The 24,976-nt window shown below is 40.0% G+C and overlaps 4 protein-coding genes and 1 non-coding gene across 7 annotated transcripts; 1 reads left to right on the top strand and 4 right to left on the bottom strand.

Annotated features, from left to right (window-relative positions):
- Window positions 1–1,517: 1,517 nt before the first annotated feature.
- On the bottom strand, window positions 1,518–10,696 carry amt (aminomethyltransferase). The gene is made up of 9 exons (XM_074644708.1): window positions 10,442–10,696; window positions 8,741–8,908; window positions 8,038–8,118; window positions 7,539–7,670; window positions 7,363–7,441; window positions 6,874–7,019; window positions 5,200–5,380; window positions 3,885–4,040; window positions 1,518–3,126 (listed from the first exon to the last, which is right to left on the bottom strand). The coding sequence occupies exons 1-9, from the start codon at window positions 10,562–10,564 to the stop codon at window positions 2,951–2,953; spliced, it is 1,242 nt and encodes a 413-aa protein (XP_074500809.1). The 5' UTR covers window positions 10,565–10,696; the 3' UTR covers window positions 1,518–2,950.
- A 1,487-nt stretch (window positions 10,697–12,183) lies between these two features.
- On the top strand, window positions 12,184–14,979 carry LOC141773065 (uncharacterized). The gene is made up of 4 exons (XM_074644722.1): window positions 12,184–12,265; window positions 12,626–13,134; window positions 13,765–13,983; window positions 14,122–14,979. The coding sequence occupies exons 2-4, from the start codon at window positions 12,999–13,001 to the stop codon at window positions 14,256–14,258; spliced, it is 492 nt and encodes a 163-aa protein (XP_074500823.1). The 5' UTR covers window positions 12,184–12,265; window positions 12,626–12,998; the 3' UTR covers window positions 14,259–14,979.
- Window positions 14,979–24,910, bottom strand: hyal3 (hyaluronidase 3). 3 transcript variants are annotated; one of them, XM_074644712.1, is made up of 7 exons: window positions 24,717–24,910; window positions 17,522–17,814; window positions 16,326–16,761; window positions 15,785–15,932; window positions 15,510–15,678; window positions 15,343–15,432; window positions 14,979–15,269 (listed from the first exon to the last, which is right to left on the bottom strand). In XM_074644712.1, the coding sequence occupies exons 2-7, from the start codon at window positions 17,780–17,782 to the stop codon at window positions 15,015–15,017; spliced, it is 1,359 nt and encodes a 452-aa protein (XP_074500813.1). In that variant the 5' UTR covers window positions 17,783–17,814; window positions 24,717–24,910; the 3' UTR covers window positions 14,979–15,014. The 3 variants fall into 3 exon arrangements, with proteins under 3 accessions (XP_074500813.1, XP_074500812.1, XP_074500814.1); XM_074644711.1 differs by having other exon boundaries at window positions 24,721–24,910; XM_074644713.1 differs by having other exon boundaries at window positions 15,510–15,636; window positions 24,721–24,906.
- naa80 (N-alpha-acetyltransferase 80, NatH catalytic subunit) lies at window positions 18,017–24,705 on the bottom strand. Its single transcript, XM_074644721.1, has 2 exons — window positions 21,883–24,705; window positions 18,017–20,041 (listed from the first exon to the last, which is right to left on the bottom strand). The coding sequence occupies exon 2, from the start codon at window positions 19,585–19,587 to the stop codon at window positions 19,084–19,086; it is 504 nt and encodes a 167-aa protein (XP_074500822.1). The 5' UTR covers window positions 19,588–20,041; window positions 21,883–24,705; the 3' UTR covers window positions 18,017–19,083.
- On the bottom strand, window positions 23,609–23,722 carry LOC141773358 (U5 spliceosomal RNA). The gene has a single exon (XR_012595108.1). It is a non-coding gene; the product is annotated as a U5 spliceosomal RNA (small nuclear RNA).
- Window positions 24,911–24,976: the final 66 nt, after the last annotated feature.

The raw sequence follows: 24,976 nt of genomic DNA, 5'->3' as shown, positions 1-24,976 counted from the left end.
TATGTTCTTAATATGCCCTTGTACAAAGTATTTCTTTTTATAATTGTAATGTAAATGTAATTGTAATGTAATTGTAATATAACTTATTATTATTATTATTATAATAATTATTAATTATTATAATAATTATTTTTAAAGGAGCTTCCCAGCAAAAAGTATTTCACGATTGTACCTGTATGACCGGCGTGACAATAAACATCTTGATTCTTGAATCTTGATTCTTGAATATAAGTAACACAATGACAGAATATATGACTATTTTGGTCATGGGTTTCATTTCACTTTTTGTAATAAAACATTTAAAAGTTGGCCAATTACTAAATAAAAATGGTAATTTATTATCTTATAAAGAATGTCTTTATAAATTCAAAATGTCAAACCAGAAACTGTCCTTATACTTCTACGAAACCCTGATATTGTTGATTAACCTTTTAATTCAGAAGATTGTGTGGAAATATTTATATTTATACTGCAAGAGAAGTGCTCTAACAAAAATATTAGGAACACTTTGTTATGTTTCTGTCCCTCCATCTAGATGTTTTTGGTCTTCCTTGTTTGAGGATATACATTCGGAGAAAGTTTGGAAAATTTGTGATAAATACTGTATCAATAACAAACTTAATAAAGTGTCTTTCAAGATATTACATAGCATTTATAAAGTAAAACTTGTGTAAGAAAGATTCAAGCCGGATCTTGATTATAAGTATGATTTCTGTGGACTTGAAAAAGAGAAATCTATTTTTTCACTGTCCAGAATATTCTGGATTGATGGAGCCAACTTTCTACAAAAGAAACTTAAGATGAATGTTGAAATAAACATGTTTGATGCAATGATATATTTGAGTCAAGATAAGATTGAACATAATATGCTGTATATAATACAATCATTAAACTTTCCTGCATTTTATCAGTGAATTCAAACAGTATAGCATCATCCTACCCAATGTTAAAAACAAAAAAAGCCAGTAAGACTTATAAATTATTAAATGAATATAACATGATGTATATAACAAACTCTGACATTATGAAATGAATAGGTCAATATTTGTTTTGTCTTCTTTTTTTCAATTGTCTATGAATCTATTTGTACCTCTGTTAATGAGGATACATAAATAAATAATAAAATAAAATAAAATAAAACATTTAAAAGCAAAAATCCTTAAGATGAGGGACAAAATCTTATCAAATGGGGCTGTGTGGTCTAGTTTGTGTCAGTTTAGGGGTCCTTGATGGAAACCACTGGGCTACAACAATATGAGATTGATTTTTTAAATATAAATGAGAATACTGACATTAAAGTCAGTTTTTTTTTTTAGTGTTTAAAACCTGTATGTGCCACAATTTCAATTTTGGGAAAGTCAATATTTTGAGACACAATCTGGGCCCGTCCAGACCTTCTTTCTTTGGGAAACAACATTTTTGCGTGACTGACCTGAAAGTACAGTATATTTCTCTTCACAGTAATGTAAATAGAAATGTCTTGTATAAAATCCTTTCAGTGGAAAAATGACAGCAGGTCATGGGAAAATGAAAATGTCTTTAATAAAGAGAAGAGATTTTCTAATCAAATAAGCAATGTTATTCAAAACGTTCACAAGAAAATTCTGTTAAATATTAAAATCCAGTGATGTAAAAAGTGCCACTTCAAGACAGAGATGACAAAAACTGACAACCTATAAATCAGTAGTATTATTTCTATAATAAGTAGGTTATTATTTTTGACAACATAATACATTCAGAGCTCCACAGAAAGTTCAAAGACAATGAAATTACATTTCATTAGTTGCCAGACAGAACACACATAATTACAATTAACATCTTTTCAAGTTAGGTTATCATTGTACCACATGTAGTGTAGGTTTCTCTTTCAGGTTCAGGTTCATCTCATTATCATGTTATAGACAGTCTGGTTTTATCTGATGGTGGAGATCAGGGTTTTTACCATATCAACAGAGCAAACTGGAACTCCCTCTAAACAAGACCCCCATGTGAGAATCTGCTGATTAACACAAAAATGCCAGTTTCACAAACTGAACTGGTTTCGTGTTAATTAGCACATTTCAGATGGGGGGTTTTGTGTTGGAAGGATTATTCGATGGCCCCGTTTGACCTCCCTTGATCAAGCTGTTTACGACTAACAATAACATGAATAGAAATGTGTCTCTGTGGTATTTGAAAGACCTTGAATACAAATGCAGACATCTAGTGAATTTACATTAAAAGAACCATTTGGAATCTCTTTGTTTTGGTCCAGCGGTGACAAAGTAAAAGATGTCATGATTCATTAGCAAAACCTACAGTATATTCTACAACAAAAAGTTAATTCAATCCTCTTGTTTAATGGATCCACACAGAAGTCACTGTTTCTGTTCTTACTGAAAGTGCAGTAAGTTATAAAATAGAAAAAGAAAAAACAGAAATTGGTCTACGAACCGTGTTAACAGGGCATCTCGGCCCGTACCGACATACATACATTCTCAGACTCAACAATACTGCTTGTAATCTATTTCATGTCCACCCATGCATAAGTGAAACCATGTTACTGGATGCTGCCTTTTTTAAAACACACACAGGTAGCATACTAGCTGTTTGTAGAGCTGCAGCCTGCTATGTAAAATGTCCTGCATAAAGTCTTTGTCTTACAAGTGAGGTCCTGTCAGTTTATACTGTGGAATTGTACATTGTGTCTCTGCTTCAGTGTCTCAAATACAAACTTGTTTACATTTAATGTGCTTCACAAAGAAAGTGCCTGATCACATCAGACCAGCACACGTACCGGATTGAGTAATAGTTTAGCATTTTGGATTATTTTCTTTCAGAGGACTCACCAATGGAGACGTTCAGTCTTACATTGGTGTTGCTGGAGGTAAACAGAAGGGGGAATGGTCCAGTGTGAGTGTATGTACTGTGCATGTATGCATGTGCATGTGTTTGTGTGTGTGTGGCCCTCCTATCCAGAGTAGTAGTTGGTGGGGACGAAGGGCATCTTGCTGACGATGGCGGGCACAGCTTTTTTCCTGACCTCCACCTTGATGGCTGTACCGTTCTTAGCGAATGCCGCGTCCACGTAACCCATGGCAACGTTCTTTTTGAGGCAGGGAGAGGGGCAGCCGCTGGTCACCTCACCTAAATAAAACAGCAAAGAATAGGTCATACCTTTGGAAATCACAGGCTGACACCCTTTCTGGCTACATCTTCAGAGAAAGAAAAAAAATAGCAAGCCAGAATATAAACATTTACTAGACATTTTATGTTGGTCCTATTCTGTGGTTCAGATTAATTTCCTGGGCAAGACACTGCCTTGTTAATCTACTCAATCTTTGGCTGCTTACACATTATACATTCATTAAATCATAAGGATTTTTTTTTATTTTAATATATATCATTAAATCAACCACTAAATGCTGGGACTGGCAATATTTTTGAAATCATAAAAGATGTTTTTTCAATATAAATATATACCACAATTTGGCTTATTCATGCAAAATAAAATATGAAAACATGTTACAAAAATATAATTAATATGCATCACATTGGTATGGTATGTATGGTATGTTGTGTCAAACTAAACTAAAATTAAATTTGATATATATTAAAGCCACAATGTGGAGGATTTGAAAATGTCTGACTTTAGCGCCCCCCAGTGGTTAGTACCATGAATGACACTGGCAGACGGCATTGCATGCAAAAATTCTACACATTGTGGCTTAAATATTGACTCTTTTTGTGTCAGTTGTGGTGCTTTGTGTTATTCTAAAAGATAACCTTAGGTTTAAACTAAATGTTGTTAATCTTATTTCCAATTTACTCCAGTAGTGATATCCTTCAGCTGGTGTTGCGCCACTCTGAACTGAAACACAGAAATACCACAGATGTTTTCTGACCTATGACCTTTCCATCAGGGCCCAGTATGGGTGTGTGTTGTCTGACGGGGGGGCCGGTGGACACCAGGCCAACTCTCTTCCTGGCTGTCTTGGCTTTGATCTGAGGTACGATGATGTCAGCGCCGGGGAAATCCCTGTTCTGACGCCGACGCTTTCCTGCGTGTCAGAAGACAAAGCAAATGGAGTTAATACACAGAACACACTGAACTGTATATTCACAGCTCAAGTCAAGTGCTAAATGCTCCACTATGTTCACCAGCTAGTCGCTAACTGTGGCTATCTGCCGTTTGGTGTTGAGGAGGTAGATTTTTAAAGGTTGGGTTTTTAAAGCCTGTCTGCACTGAAAACAGCTGCGGCTGAAAACGATGACAGGTACGTTGGAAGTGGAGGTGCTGAGGGTGCTACAGCCCTATTTTTTTCTGTAGGCCTACTGTTTAACTGCAATGGAATATACAAATGTATATATTTTTAGAATATTTATTTATACTGTCTCATATGAACCTCCGTGAGGTGAATACGCATCGGTAGATCTTCGCTCTTCTCCTGTATGAAATGGCTATATCATCATTGTCCTGCATTGATATAAACTATAGTAACCTGGTTATGGGTCATCCATACACTGCCTCACTCCATCTTCCTCTCATGCATTAGCTCCGTGCTTTGGACTGTGCAGTTGCTGTGGCTGCTTCGACAGAATTTTCAAGGGCAAACATTGCCTGAAGAATTAAATGTTCAGACTTTATCTATAATAATAATAATAATAATAATAATAATGGTCCAAAATGATTTAAAATTGCATAGTTTTAAGGTCAAAATATCATTTTCTGGGGGGGCAGAACTAGAATGTGACATATTTTTAATTCTTAAAAAAACAAAGAGTAAAAACAACAATTTGCCATTTTACAGCGAGCTATGTGCCAGACTATTTATTGGCTGGTTTCTGCTGGTTGCCTGGCAACTGGTCCCAGACAAATAATAGTCCGGCACAATAGCACAGCCACTGTAAAACAGCGAATTGTCGTTTTTACAACGTGTTCATTCGTGAACTCTAGAGGTGCTGGTAGATGGATTAATATTACCTTTGGACAGAGCCAGGCTAGCTGTTTCCCCCTGCTTCCAGTCTTTATGCTAAGCTAAGCTAATCAGCTGCTGGCACCAACTACATATTCACTGTACAGATGTGAATGTGAAATCTCATCGAACTCAAATGAGTCCAGATACGAAGATGAAAGGATTGACATCACAACACGGCCTTCTTCAAAAACAATCTGGTTAGAAAAACACAAATATTTGGTAATAAACACTAAAATCGTACCTATGGTCCAGACTAGGGAGCCCTCCACAGGTGTGGTGGTCTCATCTATGTCGTTGCCATAGAGACAAAGTCCCGCCTCTAGCCGCAGACTGTCCCTGGCGCCCAGACCGGCCAGCTTCACCTCAGCGTTAGCCAGCAGCTTCTCCGTCAGCTCCACCACTCTGGACTGAGGGACGGAGATCTGGGACACAGAGACAGAGACAGATGGTAGAGCTGGGTCTCCATCCAATGAGATTTAATGGAAATGATGAACTGGAAACAGCGTTTTTAAGCATCAATATTAAAATAAAAACACAAGTCTGCTGTTGGGGGAAAGTATTTTTTTCAATAAAGATATATTAGTATACAAGTAATGAGTGTATAGTCATTTTATTATGCCGAGAAAGCTTATTTATCTGCTTCATCTGAGGGAATGATGAGTTTATGTGAAAGATAAAGAGAAGCAAACTCCCACATTCCCTCTGTTCACACATCCATCCTGATATCTACAGAGCTCCAGCACAGTGGGCCGATACAAAGAGTAAAAAGATAAGTCCATGTAGTAAACCATTAATCTGGAATCAGGCTGCAGGTTCTAACAAACAGAATAGAAGTGTCACCATGTTCAATGAGTAACAATTGCATTGATCTTAACAAGAACTGAACACAGTAATGTGACTTAAGGTCTGTGTGTTTAATGACTTTACACATGACTCAACTATCAGATCGAAAGAACACTAACCACCTGACTTATATGATCCCCTGACTTTCCCTCTAGTGCCACCATGAGGTTCACATTTGTGGTCCTGAGAGATTTGTTTCTATATCTTTCTCCCACCAAAATACTGGTGGCCTTAACTGAAATGTAAACATATGGATTGCTAAATGAAAGTTTTATACATTCATACATACATTACTTTTTACAAATTACCCACAGCATTTACTTAATTATATTATTTTAAATAATCCTGCTTTAGATTATTAATTGCTGCTGTTGAGTTGGTCCTGATGTTTTTAGGTTTATTATCCAACTCAGTCCAGTGTCATTTCTATTATTGACATTGAATGTGAAAATACATGTATCTGGACAATTATATATATTTTTCCTTCTTTCAAAAACTTATGATTTAAACATTGTTTTATTTGAGATGATGATCTTTATGGGTTATTACTTTTGCTTGTGCAGTTTTCCACAGTGCAGTTATGGACCTGCAAATGAGGTGTTTGCCATCTTACCAAATTATTTTGTAAGTGTGCTTTACGACGATCAACAAAATAAAAATGACTGGAGTCAGGTGGCTTTAAGGAGAGCAGATTAATTGTATGTTTCGTACATTGATATATCATAATAATTGTCCAACTCCCTGTTGATTTTATTTATAATATATTCACTTCAACACGCGTCACCTAGCATCACACTGGAAAAGAGGCAAAAATGAGCGTGCCTACCCAGGTGTCATGTTTCCATCACTGCTGATCGGAGCTGGAGCTGATAAATATGAACGATTGTAACCTTTCCCATTGAAGACAAAAGCCGGATGTTAGTGGGTGCTAGTAGGTTTTTGTCCAGTGGGAAAGGAACTAACGAGAAATCTATTACACACAGAAATTTTCATCTTTGCGTAAACTCACAGTCAGAAAAGGCAAAAAAAAAAAAAGGAGGAAGGACGTAAAGACATAGAGAGAGATGCTAACCTCCACTCCGTCCTCTCCAGTGTATCCACAGCGGGTGACCCTGCAGCCAGGAATACCAAACAAAGTGGCCAAGGTGGAGGTCATGAAGGTCAGCTTACTGAGGTCCTCTTTCAGCCCCTCCTGGAGCACCTGAGACATGGATGGACCTGACAACACACAACACAACCGATAAACTATCTACATAAACTACGACATGGAGAGTCCTACACAGAGAGGAGGTAAAATAGACAAAGGATTCAGTGAGGGGCGAAGAAAGCAACTGAGATAATGAAACAAAAACTGGGAAAAAAGAGAAATTAAATTGAAGATCAAGCTGGAGGGAGGAAAACCAGAAGAACGGCAGAAGGCAAAGAATGATGGGCTGACACGTGGGAGGAAAAAGAAGTAAGAGAGAGGAAAGAAGGAAGACAGAAAGAGAGGAAGGAAGGAAAGAAAAAACAACAGAATAGGGGGTGGAGGAAAGGAATGAAGTAAAGAGGAATATTTTACCTTGCAGAGCAATCAGCGCTTCATCCAGGAACTCCAGATCCACATCAAAACCTGCAGCTTTGAACTCTGCCAGTCTGGCCTACAGGAAAAAACACACACACACGCATCTCAGACACTTTCTATCAGTCTACCAAACTCCCGACTGGTCTGTCTACACACTCTCTGTCTGGCTTTACCTTCATATGAGCCGAGTCCTTGTCGGCGCAGCCGGCGTTGGAGACGACATAGAGGTAGCCCTGGTCGGTCTTTGTCACTATGAGGTCATCAATGATGCCTCCTTTCTCAGTGGTGAAGAGGGACAACGTCCCCTGGGGGGTGAGGGAGGGGAGAGAGAAAGAGGAGTGGGTGAACATGTTACCTATGCAATGGCTCTGTTCATAATAAGATGAATCAATCATCCAACCTCTCTCTGTTTAATTGTACTGCTAAGTCTGTTACTACTTCATCCTTAACTTCTCTTATTTGTGTATCTGCTTAGCTTGCCTGATTGTTTTTATATCTGTACTTTCTTATTGTATGTCTGTATTTTATTTCTATATTCAGGACCCCAGGAAGACTAGAGGCACACCTATGTGCTTCTAACGGGGATCCTTAAATAAAAAATAAACAACGATCATCAGGCTCATTATTTCTATGAATGTTATCAGTATTTATTCTAAATAAACAACAGCTCACCTGGTTGTCTTTGAGTTCTGCAATATCTGCAACTACTAGAGACTCCATGAACTTCACCCGGTCTTTGCCGTGGACTTTGGTCTGATAGAAAAAAAAATGCAAAAGGAAATTATTAAAACACAGCAATTGCAATTTTTTTTCCTAGTGGGTTGTTTCGTGGATCAAAACAAAATGATTGACAAAGCGCTGTATCTTATTATGATGATGGGCGTCTATAAACGTGATATGCAGGTTTGGATATGTGTATTTGTTTACCTGTGTTCAAGAGTCAATCAATCAGCACATTTTATACAGGTTAGTGTAGTACAAAGTGCTTCACAGATGATTGACAAGCCGAAAATAAGATAGAAGTAGCGCAGACCGTGAAACCAACAGAAGAGACAAAACAATTAAGCAATTTTACAATCTGATAATTTGAGACCAATGCACGTGTGTGACAATAAAATTAAAAAAATTTAATAAAATAGAATTAAAAGCTATAATAACAGTAATAGTAGTAAAACAGTATGACATTAAAACTAGATTAATAAAATAACAAAATAGAATAAATATGATACAACTTAAATACAATAAAATAACTGATTATTAAAATGACAATAAAATAGAATAACATTTTACAACTAGGTAGGTTTTAAGTTTAGGTTTGGTAGAAGGAGTGTACTGTATGTATGTATTTGTGTGTGTCCGTTTCCACTCGTCTCACCTGCAGCATGTGGCTGACATCGAAGATAGAGCAGTGCTCTCTGGTGTGCATGTGTGAGGCGATGTGACTGTCTTTGTACTGGACCGGCATACTCCAGCCTGCAAACCCCACCATCTTTCCCCCATGATCCCTGTGGAAGTCAAACAGCCGGGTCTTCTTCAAGACAGCCTGGGGAAATAAAAAACACTATACTGAGTGTACAGAAAAATAGAAACACGGGGAACACAGTAAGGGAATTTTGAAGTATAGAATACTAAATGGTGGAAATGATGCATCTAAAAGGTGCGGCAATAAGGATTTTTTAATATCTGTATCATGTTTAAATCTTACATGTCAGTGATGTTTACTTTGTGCAAGTGTTTCTAAAAAATTTATTATTTTAGTATTTAATTGCTACATGGTATTTTTCATTTGTAATAACAATCCAACCACTATTACATATTGCATCCCATTCAAAAGAAGATGCATAAACTTGTCAAATGGTAAAACGACAGGTTAATTGTTTCTACACTCCCATGTTCTGTTATTTCTGCCCCGACTTCTGACCTTTGAACCCGCCAGTGACAGGGGCTTATCAGTGCAGCAGCAGAAATGCATTATGGGGGCCGACTGTGTCGGCACTTTACACAACACTTATTGTTTTTTACGAAACTGTTCAAGTCCAAAGTCAGCTATTAATTTGAATGAACAAAGGACGCACACACACACAGACACACTTAATGAACTATAGATTACGGCTGGCCACATGAGTAGGACTTTAGTCTTTTTACCCCTTCTGCTTTGTGCAACACTCAAAGATAGATCTTAGCTGACATACAATGTTTGACTGATCATTTAGAAAAAGGATACTCATATAATCAGTTTATCTTAACAGCAGAAAATATACATTTTGAGTCTGATTATTTCATTCATAACCTCCTCAGTGAGTGCAGGGAGGAAATTAATGAACACATAACTGAATGATTGAATGAATGAATGAATGTGGGTAAGGTCACAATTCAAAGCCCATCATTGAATAAGAATCAGTCACTCGTGGTTTTAATAGAATCATGTTGTGCAGCTCAGTGAAATGGAGCAGGCAGAGAGAGAGAGGATGACAGTCTGCTGGGACAGATGTACATTATGTCTGCATGAACTCACTGCTGCTGCTGCTCCGACACTCTCATGTTATTATTTTAATATGCAGTAAAGAGACAGTGATTTATTCTGGGGTTTTCTGGAAATATGATGGCCACAACAGCTCCAAAATCAATTCCACCAACACCCACATATCATAAAAACGTTGTCAGGAAATCAAATAACCACTGTTTACACTAAAACATTTGACCTCTGGTGAATGTTATTTGCAAAATGTGCTGGTGCTGTCAGTGTAAAAATGTACCAAAGTAACGTGATGGTGATGATTTACCTCAACCTGCTATTATTGAACTGATTTTTACAACCTAAATTTCACATATGATGCAGGAAATTAAAGATCTGACATAAAGCATTCTTATAATTCATATTAAACTTACTACTGAGCATAATTAACACAGTATATGTCTAAAAACCTGTATTCAAATAAGTTTATCTCATGATAAAACATAAAGCAGACAGCAGAAACACTTTGCACCACAGATATAATGTCTTCTTTAACCTTAAAGAGAAATGCATAAACACTTTGCAGCAGTAGAAGTTGACCGAGCAGCAGCCTCCTCTCACCTCCTCACTGGAAGCCTTCCTCGTCCCCGCACATCCAGCTCCAGAGACCCGCAGCAGACCGTCCCTGGAAGCCCGCAGACCTACACCAGAACCCCGGACACCAACCAGCAACCGAGCCCACATCCTGACTCCTGAAGAAGTCTCTCTGTTACACTCACACAGCTAAAGGGAAACACTTCCGATGTGTTTCTAAACTCTTTGGACTCCACTCTCTGGAATTTCTGCTCTTCTGGCAAAAACACATGCAGCTGCAGCGAGAGAGGAAGGAGCAAAGACTTCTGGGAGATGTAGTTGATGAGTCTGTTTGACCTGAAGGAGTTCAGTTTGATGCCTCATTATATCAAACAACTAAGATAATAAAGAAATAATGATTGGTTTAGGCATAATGCCCCAGCCCTAGAGTCATAATATAAAGCATATTGACCACAGATTAGACTTTATTGATTACTATCTACAAGAAGAAAGGCACTTTATTAATCCCTGAGGGGAAATTCAATTTTTTCACTCTTACATATTACACACAGGCCCCAAATACACACACATGCACAGACAGGACCTATTTACATTATACATTAATGGAGAGATGCCAGAGCCAGGGGGCTCACACTCAGTACTTGATCCATGTGGGGACTTGAACCAGCAACCCTCCGGTTCCCAAGCCAAGTCCCTAAGGACTGAGCTACTGCCCCCAAGGTGAGATCTGGGGACTCCCCAGGGGTCCTTGAAGGGGTCCCCAGCAAAAAGGGTAATGATGTATTTTCACTATAATTCAATCCATAATCCACAATGACACAATGTTATGTGCAATATTACTTTTCTTACTTATTTTACTAAATTCATCTTACTTTTATTGTTTTTCTATTAGTCACTGGTGATATTATTATACACTTTATATTTATTACACTATTGTGTTTTTTATTCTTACTGTCATTTTTTAACTATCTCTGGCAAAAAGCATGTTACTTTTTTTGCTGTTTTTTTTGGAAAGAACTTAAAGCCCTATGTCTTTTACCAGCATTCATGTTTAATATTAAAGCAGGTAGTATCAGACCATACGTCTCTATTATGATCATTGTACATCTTTCATTTACAAATGTTATCTTAATTAAGTGGAAAGGATATGTCTAAGAGTTGGATTTTGCCAATTGCTCTATTCTTATTTGAGCTGTTTTTAGACCGATAAAGCTTCCAACCTGACTGTGTACCCGATGATATTTGTCCATGTGAGTATTTGTGTGTGTGTTTATCCCTACTCCATCATGCCCTCCACCCAGATCATTGAGTCATCCTTTGGCCTAAGAAACTAATAATACCCCCATGTCTGCTGCTATTTTAGGCCAGGGTTGAGCATGTGTGTGAGCATGTTTGGAGGGCTGAGAAAACTGTCTCTCTCTCTCTCCATGTCTCTAGCTCGCTCTACCTCTCTCTCAGGGCAGCTAGGGTGGGCTAAATCAGAACATGGACACACACAAACATACTTGGTTGAAGGAGGTGGCACTGGGGCGTCCTGCAGTTGCTCAGTGACACACATACACTCATGAGGAGCAGGACCCTGAGGCAAAACCTGGAGCTTCCCCTTTTGCTTTCATACATCAAGGATTTTATTGGAAACACTTATTCATTGTTGGGGTTTCATTTGAGTTCTGCTGGATTACTTTAGTCACCGTGTGGATAACCTGTGTGGATATTTAATGCATCTCATTGCTGCTCCTGTGGGTGCAGACACATGTTTTGGTAATCGGGAACAAGAAGAGCAACAGATCGACAAGAACAAACAAGCAGACACATAAAACCCAACACAGCTCTTGTTCGTGGTGACAGACGGTAAGAACAGTATTCAATCGATCCAATAAAACAGATCTGGTTTGGCTACAGTGTCTCAAGTACAATTAATCATCCATTCATTTATTCAGTTCAGATAGTAGTCTGTCCTGTCCTTTGGTCCTTGATTCAAATTCCAGCAACATTGTGCCTTTATGGTTTTGACGACCAGCTCTATTAATAGCTATACTGTAGATAAATCAGCTATTCACATGGCCTGTTTGTTTTGTCTTCAAATAGAAACCAAGTTGATCTGTTTACTTGCCCACATGAGACATCTTAACATACCGACCAACTGTTCTATCTTTATTTTAACCAAAGATATCTTCTAATTCTTTCCCTCCTTTTCTCTTCCACTTTCAGAACCATCTGATCATATCCTCATCTCTATTATTATTGAGATTTAGAGTACATGAAAATAGATTTAAATAGAACAAACTTCCATAAATTTAATTTATTAATGTAAGGCAAATAAATGACCACAGCGCAGACGAATAGTATCTACAGTAGCTGCCAGTGTCTCCTATGAAACAAGAAGTGTTATTCGGAGCCCAATTTCCTCACACACCATCTTAGTGGATGTTTTTTTTAAGAAGTTGCCCCTCATGGCCTTTGGAAGCTAATACTTTGCTGCCTGGCCCACCTTTAGGAGGATTATATAGCTTTCACTGAAAGAAGGTGTTGACTAGTGGAGTGTCATCTTGAACCATCTGTCTATTGCTGAAGAGGAGGCGAGATGTCGAGGCCTTCTTCCTCCCAGACCACTCCTCAGTTCCACAGGGTCAGCAGCAGAGATCTCACCGAGATCGAGCTGCACTCTGTGGACTCCATCAATGATCTCCACCGAACACACCCCGAACACAGCCACAAAGGTACACACACACACACACACACACACACACACACCGAACACAGCCACAAAGGTACACACACACACACACACACACACACACCGAACACAGCCACAAAGGTGCACACACACACACACACACACACACATCCCGAACACAGCCACAAAGGTGCACACACACACATGTCCCGAACACAGCCACAAAGGTACACACACACACCCTGAACACAGCCACAAAGGTACACACACACACATACACACCCTGATCACAGTCACAAAGGTACAGCCACAAAGGTACACACATAATATACACACCCCAAACACAACCACAAAGCCACAAAAGGTACACACACACGCGCGCTGAACAAAGCCACAAAGGCGCACGCACACACCCCGAACACAACCACAAAGGTACACACACACACACACACACTGAACACAGCCACAAAGGTACACACACCCCAAACAGCCACAAAGGCACATACACACCCTAAACACAGCCAAAAAGCTACACACGCACAAACTCCGAAAACAGCCACAAAGGCACACACACATATCCCGAACAGTCAGAAAAGGTACACACACACCTTGAACACAGCTACAAAACTACAGACACATCGCCCCTGATTGACTCCGCTGTCTATGATTTCAGGGGTGAGGCCTCCCCGTCCTGCCTACTCTCCCTCCTCGAATGGGAATCTCTACACATGTGACATGACAGCTGTCAATCAAAGAGGCCGTCCAGTCAACAGCCAATGGCAGAGTCGTCTACATGATATGTTGACACCCAGCTCATCGCGTGCCTATGCCATGGGCTGTGCTATCATCACGTTGCTTCTGTTAACAGTGTTACTCATCTTCTACTTTCTGGGTGAGATATGATTTGTTTCCGCTGATATTTCCTGGATATTTTGTATTTTCTGTATCTAGATTTTGTTTTTAAATCTCTGTGAATCTAACCTGAGATAGACAAACTGACAGTATGTCTTTGTGTCTGTTCTGCCTCCAGTCCAGCAGGGCGGCGCCGTCCGGATGCTGACTGAAGCAGTGAGGGAGAAAGAGGCCGTAGCCACAGAGCTGTCACTGCTGATCCAAGAACTGCAGACACTGAGACACAACCTGACAGCCATGAGAGGAGGGACATAATACACCCTCATACAACGGACAAGAGAGGCTTTAAAGTGCAGTAAAACTGTTTCACAGTGGATTTTTCCTAAATGTTGTCTGTTTCAAGATTAAATGTAACTGATGAAACCATGTAAATAAGAGATGGAAGGCTTCTGGGAGGCATTTCCACTCTCCTGCTCTGGTAACTGTATGAAATGGAGTCAGTAAATCTCATAACATTATATTGCATAATACGCATTTGATGTTTCATATTATTGCTCAAAATAATGAGTGTTTTTAAAGTGCTGCCACTGAGTCACACAAACTCTGTTTAAATGACAATCATAAAAACTCTACCAGCTGTGGTAGACTGACAAAAAGTAAAACTGACTTTGAAATGATTTGAAACACAAATCATTAAATGTGACAAAGCCTGTTTTTTAAGCATGAATCTGTTCACTTGTTTTGCTCTTTTTGGATTAAAACAAGGTTACGTTAAGCAAAGGTCGATGAATTCAACCACCACTTTTAGCACACGATACTAAATATGTGTTTCCTGCTGCACTGCAGTTAAAACAACATCGTCATATGATAAGCACAAAAATTTGCTGATGGAGAATGTCGAAGTAATAAATAAATAAACTCTGAAGTATTTGCACTTTGGGGGATATATTTAAAATACGATTGTCATGCATATTTTGTATTGTAGATTATTTATGTGAAATTCACACTTTTTAAAAAATAAAACACAACTCACGTATTTATGTGTTTTAATTTATTTTGACCTTACTACTCTCATGTTTGGTCTTCCTCTTGACACTCCGGCCCAGTCCGGCCAGGGTAGCACTGACACATGAAGTGGTTGTGAAAAGGGTCAGAGGTCACAGCTGGACCTGAGGAGAACATGTGACTAGAGCTGGGGCGTCGCCTGGCGCAGCGTCCGTTGCCGTGGCAAAGTTGGAGGCTGCAGCGCTTCGTGTCGGACCTCAGCGACTGGACGAAGGGACCCAAGACGGTGTGTATGTAGTCCCTGAGGAGGATGCACTGATGCTGGAGAGTGGGAGAAGGGGAGAGGGTTATGCCAAAACACACATAAATAACTTTCTCACAAATATTTACATACCTTAGATTTGGCAAATTTCTGCTCTCCCCACAGCACCACTCCAGCAGCTCCCAGCGCCGCACTCTCCCCCAGTGTGTGCACCAAGTCTGTCTGCACATAAACACTCACAGTTGGTATGTGTGTTTGCAGGAGTGTGTATGATTTTATAACATTGCAACAAATCCCACCTTATTCAGAAAAGAGAGAGAGTGTGTGAACGCTAGCCGGGCGTAGGGAAGGACCGGTGTGGCTTTACTGGTATTGTTGCCATGGCGCCAAACTGACGCCACCCTCAAAGCCTCCAGCAGTCTGCGTCTGAATGAAGAAGAAACGTCCATCAGTAACTTCTTTAACACCCTGTGTGCAAAGCATTTAGGTCAACTGTAGATACATTTTCAGGGAGGTTTGGTGGGCTGTTTTTAGCGGTTTGAGGTGGGTGAACATTTCTTCATGTTTTTTGTACCTGACCATGAGAGCTGCGTCCGTGGATCCTGCCAGCCTTTGTGGCAGGTAGACGCTGGGATAGAGAGCAGTGGACTGACGCCAGAGCCAGGACAGACGGTCATTTTGCTTTTTGGTCCCCGCGTGGCAGCGCCCTGTGTAGCTTTCATCTGATCACACATGTGAAACAAGAAGGTTTAGTTTTTATCATCAGTTATAAAATACTTCAATTTTATGTTCAGGAACTAAAACAATGTTATTAGAAAATCGTATAATCTGTATAAATACTTAATTTTCCAGAAAATGTCTGTATCTCAGAAACTACAAGGAGCACAATCAAGTATTTGGTATCTATGGAATCATAACTAGTTGAATATCAAAGGTATGCATACAAATGCAGTGTGAAGAAATTCAATAAACACAATGTTAGCGTATTTCCTCTGGAGGTCACGACCCGTCAACCAAACTGCTTAACACACACACACACACACACACACACACACACACACACACACACACACACACACACACACACACACACACACAGTTAGTGTTTGTCCTACCTGTCTTTCTCTTGTTCTTATTAAAGCAGACAGGAAAACCATAAAACCCCCAGAATCCCTTGGGGCGATCTCGGACCGCCGACTGCAGCGTCTCCTCCATGAACCTCCGAGCACTCTCCTCAAACTGTTGCCTTGCCAACGATGTAATGGCCCTCTCTGACAAGTCCGGTCTCTCTTGTCTCACCAGCAGCCTGGACTGCCTCCGGTACTCCATCTTGGTTCCAATGTTTCTCTTCCACAGTGGCTTCCACTCTTCCCAGTCGATAACGGCTACACCGGTGAAGTTTGGCTGCAGCGAGCCGGACGTCTGCGTCACCGTGAGGGAAAGGTGAGCCGAGAGGTCGCCGAGCTGCGGGATCCCTCCGTTTACCTTCCTGCCGTCTTGGGAGAGGTACGGATATTTCCCCAGGCGGTCACGGTAGAAGATGGTCATTTTCTGGAAAATGTAAACATTTGGAAAATTATTACCAAACTATCTTATCAGCTCTACAATACTTTTTAGCCTCCTTTAGCTTGTTGTTTTGGTTTTATAGCACATTTACTGTTGGTTTCTGTATCAGCCCTCGACACCAACCCTGTTTCTCACAGCAGCAGGCAACTTTATTCAGCAAACAAAGATCTGATGGAATGTAACTAAGTATATTTACTTAAGTATAAATTCGAGGTACTTGTACTTTACTTGGGTATTTTTATTTTCTGTAACTTTTTACTTCTACTCCACTAAATCTCAGAGGTAAATATTGTACTTTTTACTGCACTACATTTATCTGACAGCTTTAGTTACTTTTCAGATTACAGTTCAACATCATCCCCTTCCTGTCCAGTGAAAACCACGTATCTCCAGATGTGTTGATGGATCTCCAGATGTGTTGAATGTTTGTGATAAACTGAAGGATGAAGTGTTCCTTTATGTGTGGACCCCAGTCTGCTCCGATTGGTCTGTTGTAATTGGTCAACTGAACCAAACTGTTTGGACTCCGCTCTACTAGCTTTGTTTGAGGGCGTGCCAAACTAGCAACTTGGCAAAATTAGTTACTTTGTGACATCACCATGTTACGGAAGAAAAGCGGGACTTCAAGCGAGGCGTTTCAGGCAGTTCAGGAGCAGTGTTTCTGTGGGGGAGAGTAACTCCCTTTGGTGTGGACATTGGGCTTTGTAACTTTAACATCCCATTGGTGACTCTGTATTCCACCCACCTGTCCCTGGAAGCGTTGCTGTCGGTTCTCCACGATATCGAAGTCTCCCAGGTCCAGGTGGATGTTGTAGTGTTTCTGACACTGTGCCGTGGGCATGTTCCACACCACCACGAAGGGCTGGTCCTGCAGGATCGGAGCTGCTGCAGCTACAGCAGGCAGCGGGGCGTGGGGGAGGACAACTCCACGGGTGGAGGTCGGTGACAGAGAGAGGTAGAGGAGATGGAGGAGGAAGGGTAGAGGGAGGTGAGACAGCAGCAGCATGGCTGCTCACCCACTGACGTATCCTGTCCTTCCTGACAGGAGAGAGAAGATTTATTGATGAGGAACTTTCCTGCATTGGGACAGACTTCTTAATGAATACAGATTGTTGTCATGGGAAATTAAATACACACATTTACAAGAGTTATAATAGCCAATGACGGTTGTTTGAGATCACTCTAATGCTTACATTTGGTGATTAGGTAGGTAATAACAGGGAAACATAAAGACAGAGCAGTATGTTAATGAATTCTCTTTTATTCCAGAATTGTTCATAGTTGAAAAGAGTTATATATCAATATAAAACAACTTTAATAAGGCTTCAGTTGTCTGGCAGTTCAACAAGGCACTTTCCAACCTAGGGTGTCACGTAATTTAATGGCAGCAGGTATAGAGGGAATATTTCTCAGGAGCAGAGCTGCTCAAAGGTCAGAAGTAATGCAACTGGTCGGGATGTTTAGATGAATAAACAATCTTTACTAAGCTTTCACAGTCAACCCCAAAAAAACGTCATCCATGTCACAATCCCATCTCTTTTGAAAGATTCCCTCCAGACAAAAGTTCAATTAATTAGTTATAAATTCTTAAGATGACATATACTCCTTCTCCCCTTTTGAAAATATTGTTCATTTCTAAAGTGTTGGACAGAAGATGTCTCAAACTGAGATTTAAAGGTGAGAAACTTTCCCCCTTCAGCAGATAAACATGAAAACAGCCTTCTAACTCAGCACATAACGAAAAGCAAAACACATTTTTGAATGGAGATGGACTTTAACAATTCACAATTTGCATCAGCTTCCACTCGTTTTACAGCCTGGGTCTTATTGTCATAGTGTTGGCCACTATTTTTGTTGGACTCACTGTTTCATTGGAGACACACCCGTACTTGCCAACCACAAATTTTAGTTTCCGTTATCTATTTCTGGCACTGTACAGCGTGTATAAGCCCAATAAGACAAGAATGAGGAAATAAAAGGCATTTGGTGCTTTTTTAAAATGTGTTTGCTGCTTCTGCATTTGAGTGTTTTTTTGCTCTGTGTCTCAGCCCTACAAGTCTTTACAGACTGAGCTTGAGAGAGACTGAGTGTTTCTAAATGTGTAAATGCAGGAGTGTTTTCTGTGAATTTGTGTTTTCAACTCTGTATTTCCTCCAGTACTCGTTGTCTATGTGTCTGAGAGATCATCAATGGTGTGGTGCTTTTTGTATGTTTCTGTCTTTTGATTTGTGCACATACAGTATAAACACATATGTGTGCATTAATGTGGGTGAATGCGTTTCCCGAGTGTTTATGATTGTGTGTTCGTCAAATGTCTTTGTGCATCCAGTAGATGGGAACTCCTTTGGCGTCTCTGTAGGGAGTTTCAGTCAGAGTCTGAACTACGAGCTGCCCTGCAGACTGAGGTGGAGGTGGAGCAGCAGGAGGAGGAGGGATGGATGGAGGTGGTGGTGGTGGAGGAGGAGGGATGGATGGAGGTGGTGGTGGTGGAGGAGGAGGAGGAGGGACGGAAGGAGGAGGAGGAGGAGGGAAACTAGAAGGCGGAGGTGACCCCACAACACGAGCACCTCCTTGCGGTACTTGAGCATCCATCTCTGTCCGTGTTTGTCTCTGTGTGTTCGCCTCTTCACTCGGCATTCTGGAGAACCTCAAAAGCGTCTCCATGGGAACAAACGCCGTCATGGAGCCTGCGTTCTGCACCGGCGTCGACAGCACGTAGCCAAGGTGGGCGTAGAAGTGCTGCTTATCGTGGGTCGTCAGGCACAGGCGCTTGATCCCTCTGCTTTTGGCGTAGCGCTCCGTCTCGTCCATCAGAGTCCGGCCGTAGCCCTTCCCTCGCTCCGCCTTGGACACCACCACCGACTCCACGAACAGGCTGCCGCCGTGACCTACGACCTGGGACAGGCGGGCGTGGCCCAGCAGCCGCTCCGTCTCTCTGCGGCCCTGCAGGAGAACCAGGCTGACGGGGAACTCTGGGCAGGACTTCTGGAGGGAGTGGACCCGGGCGGCCTGGCTCCGCTGCCACTCGGTGTTGACCAGGTCGGCGCAGGGAACCAGCAGGTCCGGACGCCGATGGATCGGAACCGCGCGGATCTTCTCTGGTTGATCAGAGTCGGCGTGAATCTTCTCTTTAACTTCATCCAACGTTGAGATCTCACAGACGTTTTCAACATATTGTGTCTGACAGTCTGATGTTGAGAAGGGCTGCAGGTCACCGTTCAGCTGACCTCCGGTCTCCGGTTTGGAATTCGTTAATGGTTCGGACCTGTGGTGATCAGGGTTTAACTAAAGTCAGTCTTCATTCAACGGCTACGGCTCAGTGTCAAATGTTAGAGAACATGAAATGTTAGAAAATGTTGTGAACATGCAGCTCCTCAGTTCTGTGATTAGTCTGATCACATCACAGTCTGTAAACACAACAGGTCGTCTGAGCCTGGAGGTCTGATTGATCAAAGATGCACTGACATCCTTCAGTAATAAATCTCACAGATAAACCCGACTTTCATCATCTTGAAAGCAGCACACGTGGATCAGATGTGTAATCATCCAGCATCCTGACAGGTATTTAGCTCAGTGCTGCTGCTGTAAGAGGAGACACATGAAGGAGGATAAAACTAGAGTGTTGATCTCTATCTAATCTCTGTCTTTACTCCCTGTTTCCACTGCAACCTTTACCGTCCTCCTGTTTCTGTAACAGACTGCTAGAGAGTTAGAAGGTGTGTGCCTTGCTCATGGACACTGGTGGCTACAGAGGAAGTGGATGGTGTTCAGAAGTGAGACATTCATTTCCATAAAGGTCTGGTGTGACTACAGAGCAACTTTCAGGTCACCATCCAATAGAGCTCTGAAGTAGAAGGCTGCAACTAACAATTCACTTCATTATCGATTAATCTGATGATTATTATCTTGATTAATGAAACATAAAATATAAAAACAATAGTACCAAAATTGCCCATCATGATTTTTAAATTGCTTGTTTTGTCAGACTAACAGATCAAAACACAAAGACACTCAGTTTAACATCATAGAAGACTAAGAAAACCTGCAAATACTCACAATTGAGAGGCTCGAGACACAGAATGTTTGGCCTTTTTTTCCCTTTAAAAAATTACTTAAATGAATAATCAAAATAGTTGAGTAACTTTATGTCGTTTCAGCTCTACTCTAAAGCTCATGACTTCCTGAGTGGTTTTCTAAATCAAAAAATTGTTAAGTGGAGTTACGAGAGCTGCAAACGTAAAGAGGAGTAAAGAAAAAAAAAGCTTCTTAAATGTGAATATTTTCTGGTTTCTTTACTCCTCTTATGACAGTAAACTGAATATCTTTGAGTTGTGGACAAAACAAGACATTTAAGGACATCATCTTGGGCTTTGGGAAACACTGATCAACATTTTTCACCATTTTCTGACATTTTATAGACCAAACAATTAATCGAGGAAATAATCGACCGATTAATCGTCAATGAAAATAATTGTTAGTAACAGCCATAGAGCTATGTGTGCATTTATTGTTTTAATGCTGTCATCATTCTGTGTCATCAGTCTGGACGGGGAAGTACACTTTTATCTCACACATCTTACCACACAGCTTCTTGAGAAAGCTCAAATGCAACACAGTGAAGACATCCATCAAGTATACTGGTCTCTGTTGCATTTTGTTTTTGCAAATTATTCAACAATATTCTTAATTTGAGTACATAAAAACAATGGATTCATACTGTGATCTCATAATCTCATATCATATGATGTTATTAGACCATGATGTCAAAAGTTGGCTTTTTGAAGCACAAAGTGAGATAGCCGTGTTGTTGTGACAGTTCATAATATCGTTCATTGCTAAGGCGTCAATAACTCTGTTTACGAGCACAATTCACACTGTTTTTCACAAGTCAGGACTCTCACTTTAAAACCGCCTTAAAGAAGCAGAAGCACAGAGTTGAGTTCATCTTAAAGCTGTGAACAAACACTGACGAGCTTCTCTATTTTCACAGTCTGTAAATGTTCAAAGAAATCTAAAATGGTCATACAAAATTACCCGTAGTCAAAATAGTCTGGGATTCATTTTAGTATTGCAGAAATAAAAACAAAAACAGAGAAGCGAACTCACCAAGAGAGAAAAGCTGAAGTCAAACGCCGGTCTGTCAAACAGCTACATGAACTTGTTACTGCCTACAGAACCCAATTTTACATATTCAAAACTAGCACAAAAAAGGGATGTTCAAAGGGTGCAACAGGAAACTGGTAGATGACTGATACTATATTAACAACTTCAGACACTGCATTTCCTTTGACCTGATTGTCATCAATATGGGGGGCTTACCAGCATTCATTTATTGATTATTTATTGTACACAGCAGAAGTTTTGACTTGTCACGGTGGGAAAAGCGCAGGCGTTACTAGTAACTTTAATGATGGTTCATTGTGTTCAAGTGTCGCTGTAAGCCAGCAGCTACATGGAATCATTAATTCATCATTCATTGTATTATTTACATCGGTGCTTTTCCTACTGTGACATGTCCATGTGAAAAACGCCTTTTGAGCGTCCACTGTACTTAAGGGCTCTTGAGCAAGAAACCAGCTCCTTCACATTCTTGTGAGACCAGCATGAAAAATTTGCATTTGCCTACAGACATCGATAAAAAAAGTAATTGTATTTAGGGCAGCAACTAAAAATTATTTTTATTGTCGACTAATCAGTCGATTATTTTCTCGATTAGTTGTTTAGTCTATAAAATGTCAGAAAATGGTGAAAAAATGTCCATCAGTGTTTCCCAAAGCCCAAGATGACGTCCTCAAATGTCTTGTTTTGTTCACAACTCAAAAGATATTCAGTTTACTGTCATAAGAGGAGTAAAGAAACCAGAAAATATTCACATATAAGAGGCTGGAATCAGAGAATATAGAGTTTTTTTCTTTAAAAACAATGACTCGAACCGCTTGATCGATTATAAAAATAATTGGCAATTCATTTAATAGTTGACAATTAATCGTTGCAGCTCTAATTTTTATTATTGCAACATTTACAGCTCCTTCAGCGACAGGCTGCTCCACCCAAAGTGTGTGAAGGAGCGCTATCGCGGGTCCTTCGTTCCTGCAGCTGTCAGACTCCACAACCAGCACTGCTCCCAGTAGACCACTTACACACCAAAACACTGACAATAACCTGACATTTTCAGGTGGAATTTCATTTATTCTCGCTGTGCAATATCATTTTCCACTTGTGCAATTTTGTTAATAGTCTGTTTATTGTCAATACTGTATATACTGCTCCTATTTTTTATACTCCCTTCTATTTAAATGGTTCACACTTTGTTTAGCTCTTTTTTTACTGTGTTAGCTGATGCTTCTTGTTTTTTGCACTATCCCATTTGCTGCTGTACACTGCAAATGTCCCCACTGCGGGACTAATAAAGGAATATCTTATCTTATCTTATGTTATTTAGTGCATCACGAAATTTGCTTTAATATTGTGGTATTTTCCAAATTAGCATGTTTTGTTATCGCAACATTTAGCTCCACAGTCACACTTTTGCAGGATCATACAGGATAATGTTGTAATTCAATGAAATAGAAGGTAATTTTTAAGCTTTTCTGATTAAAAAAGTAGAACTAAAGTCAGATATAACTATCATAATTGTGAATGACAATGTGATGAAGTTATGTTCTGCAAACATAAGTTTATAAACTTTGAATATAGTGAATCTCACATGTGTAAGTGACTTAAAACATTCAATTCATGGGGCACAAGAGCCAACTCCAGCATAATTACTAGAAATACCTATAATAAGCAGGTGATTTAGGAGATAATATATATTTCATTTGACAAGAGAGGAAGCCCCACATACGCAGGGCATCAAAAAATTAGTTGAAACTCTTATTGTTCCTCTCCACGGAAATCTTTAGTAAAAGGCGAAAGATTTATACGATCTGAAGAGAAACAAGAGTGTACTAACGACACAAAGACCAAGTATCTGACCCTATTCTCCGTCCAACCGCCCTCTTTTACGGTTCAAGGGATAAACGTTTATAAGTACATATCAATTAAATCATGTTAAACAGAAATATAAAGTACTTATATCGTCTACTAACCGCACCGCAATGTTTTGAGTGAAATAAAAGAGTAAATAGTTTAGAATATACTGTAATTTCGTTCTACACGCGCGCTATGCATTATGGGAACATGGCAACCACGGCCACGCCTCTTTTTGTTTTTAAAACATGTTTTCTCCAGTTAAAAATGCTTTTTAATGTCGATAACAAATGACGATAGGGTTGTATTTGAAGGACGCGAGGATGTGAAGTGTTAACACCGTAAAAATAGAGCTACTTTTACCATTTACGCGCTAAAACTGTTAAAAAAAAAAAACTACAAAGATTAAATGTATCAAGAGAGAAATCACCTTCCGTTCCACCGTAGCGAGAATTAAATTCAAGTTAGTATGTTCAATTGAAACACAAATCACAATTATGTTGTGCTTTCCTTTCAACGCAGTGACCGCATATGAATTCATTGCATTTTATTCGATTAAAAAATATGTTTTGTTGTCGGATATATTTGTAAAGACGAAAAGGTCACTTATCAGTGTTGCTCTTGACCCAGCAAATCTTTGCACCTCTCTCTCTCATAGTTGTAAATAAGCATCATTGTTTTCCCAAACACTTTATAATTTAATAAACAAACGCACTACATCTGTGTGTGCAATGCAATACAATCAAGTGGTAATGTTACACAAAAGTGAGTAAAACACTTCCATGTAAGGTAGTACTACAAACTGACAGTTGGAAGTCAGAGTTGCATGCTAGCTAACTCATTAGCCTACTCTCAGCTTTAGAGGTACATGCAGTGTAGTGACATTTGTTACATATTAGGAGGAACTATAAGTTTACTGTTCATTAGCGAACACAATTATGTGTGTGTTTCTCACCACACTGTAACGTTACCTACATGTTTAGTGTCTGCTGGTCCTCCTCAGGTTCTCCTCAATGTGTTTGACTGACAGCTGATCTGAGGTCAGTTTTCATTCTTGCGTCGCCGATGACATCAGTTGATAACAGTCACTGAAATCTGCTCCAGGATCAGTTTATAACCGTGAATAATACAGCCTCCTCTGGAGGAAATGTAGCTGCTGATCGTCTCACTGGTCTAAAAAGCGTTCATGTCTGCCACCTTGCGGATGGGAGTGTTATTACACAAGACAAGG

Source organism: Sebastes fasciatus, chromosome 8 (genome assembly GCF_043250625.1).
Source record: "Sebastes fasciatus isolate fSebFas1 chromosome 8, fSebFas1.pri, whole genome shotgun sequence".
Lineage (NCBI taxonomy): Eukaryota > Metazoa > Chordata > Actinopteri > Perciformes > Sebastidae > Sebastes > Sebastes fasciatus.
The sequence above is the reverse complement of the archived record's forward strand: the minus strand, read 5'-3'. Positions and strand labels throughout refer to the sequence as shown.

Excerpts from the sequence above, each read along its gene's own strand:
- amt (XM_074644708.1), bottom strand. The coding sequence starts at position 10,564 with ATGTGGGCTCGGTTGCTGGTTGGTGTCCGGGGTTCTGGTGTAGGTCTG. Across the intron at positions 5,381-6,873 it reads CTGGAGAGGACGGAGTGGAG|ATCTCCGTCCCTCAGTCCAG; the intron begins GTTAGCATCTCT and ends TCTGTGTCCCAG. Across the intron at positions 4,041-5,199 it reads CTCCCTAGTCTGGACCATAG|GAAAGCGTCGGCGTCAGAAC; the intron begins GTACGATTTTAG and ends TCTGACACGCAG.
- LOC141773065 (XM_074644722.1), top strand. The coding sequence starts at position 12,999 with ATGTCGAGGCCTTCTTCCTCCCAGACCACTCCTCAGTTCCACAGGGTC. Across the intron at positions 13,135-13,764 it reads CCCCGAACACAGCCACAAAG|GGGTGAGGCCTCCCCGTCCT; the intron begins GTACACACACAC and ends CTATGATTTCAG. Across the intron at positions 13,984-14,121 it reads ACTCATCTTCTACTTTCTGG|TCCAGCAGGGCGGCGCCGTC; the intron begins GTGAGATATGAT and ends TTCTGCCTCCAG.
- hyal3 (XM_074644712.1), bottom strand. The coding sequence starts at position 17,782 with ATGCTGCTGCTGTCTCACCTCCCTCTACCCTTCCTCCTCCATCTCCTC. Across the intron at positions 16,762-17,521 it reads AGCAACGCTTCCAGGGACAG|AAAATGACCATCTTCTACCG; the intron begins GTGGGTGGAATA and ends TACATTTTCCAG. Across the intron at positions 15,933-16,325 it reads TAAGAACAAGAGAAAGACAG|ATGAAAGCTACACAGGGCGC; the intron begins GTAGGACAAACA and ends ATGTGTGATCAG.
- naa80 (XM_074644721.1), bottom strand. The coding sequence starts at position 19,587 with ATGGACGAGACGGAGCGCTACGCCAAAAGCAGAGGGATCAAGCGCCTG.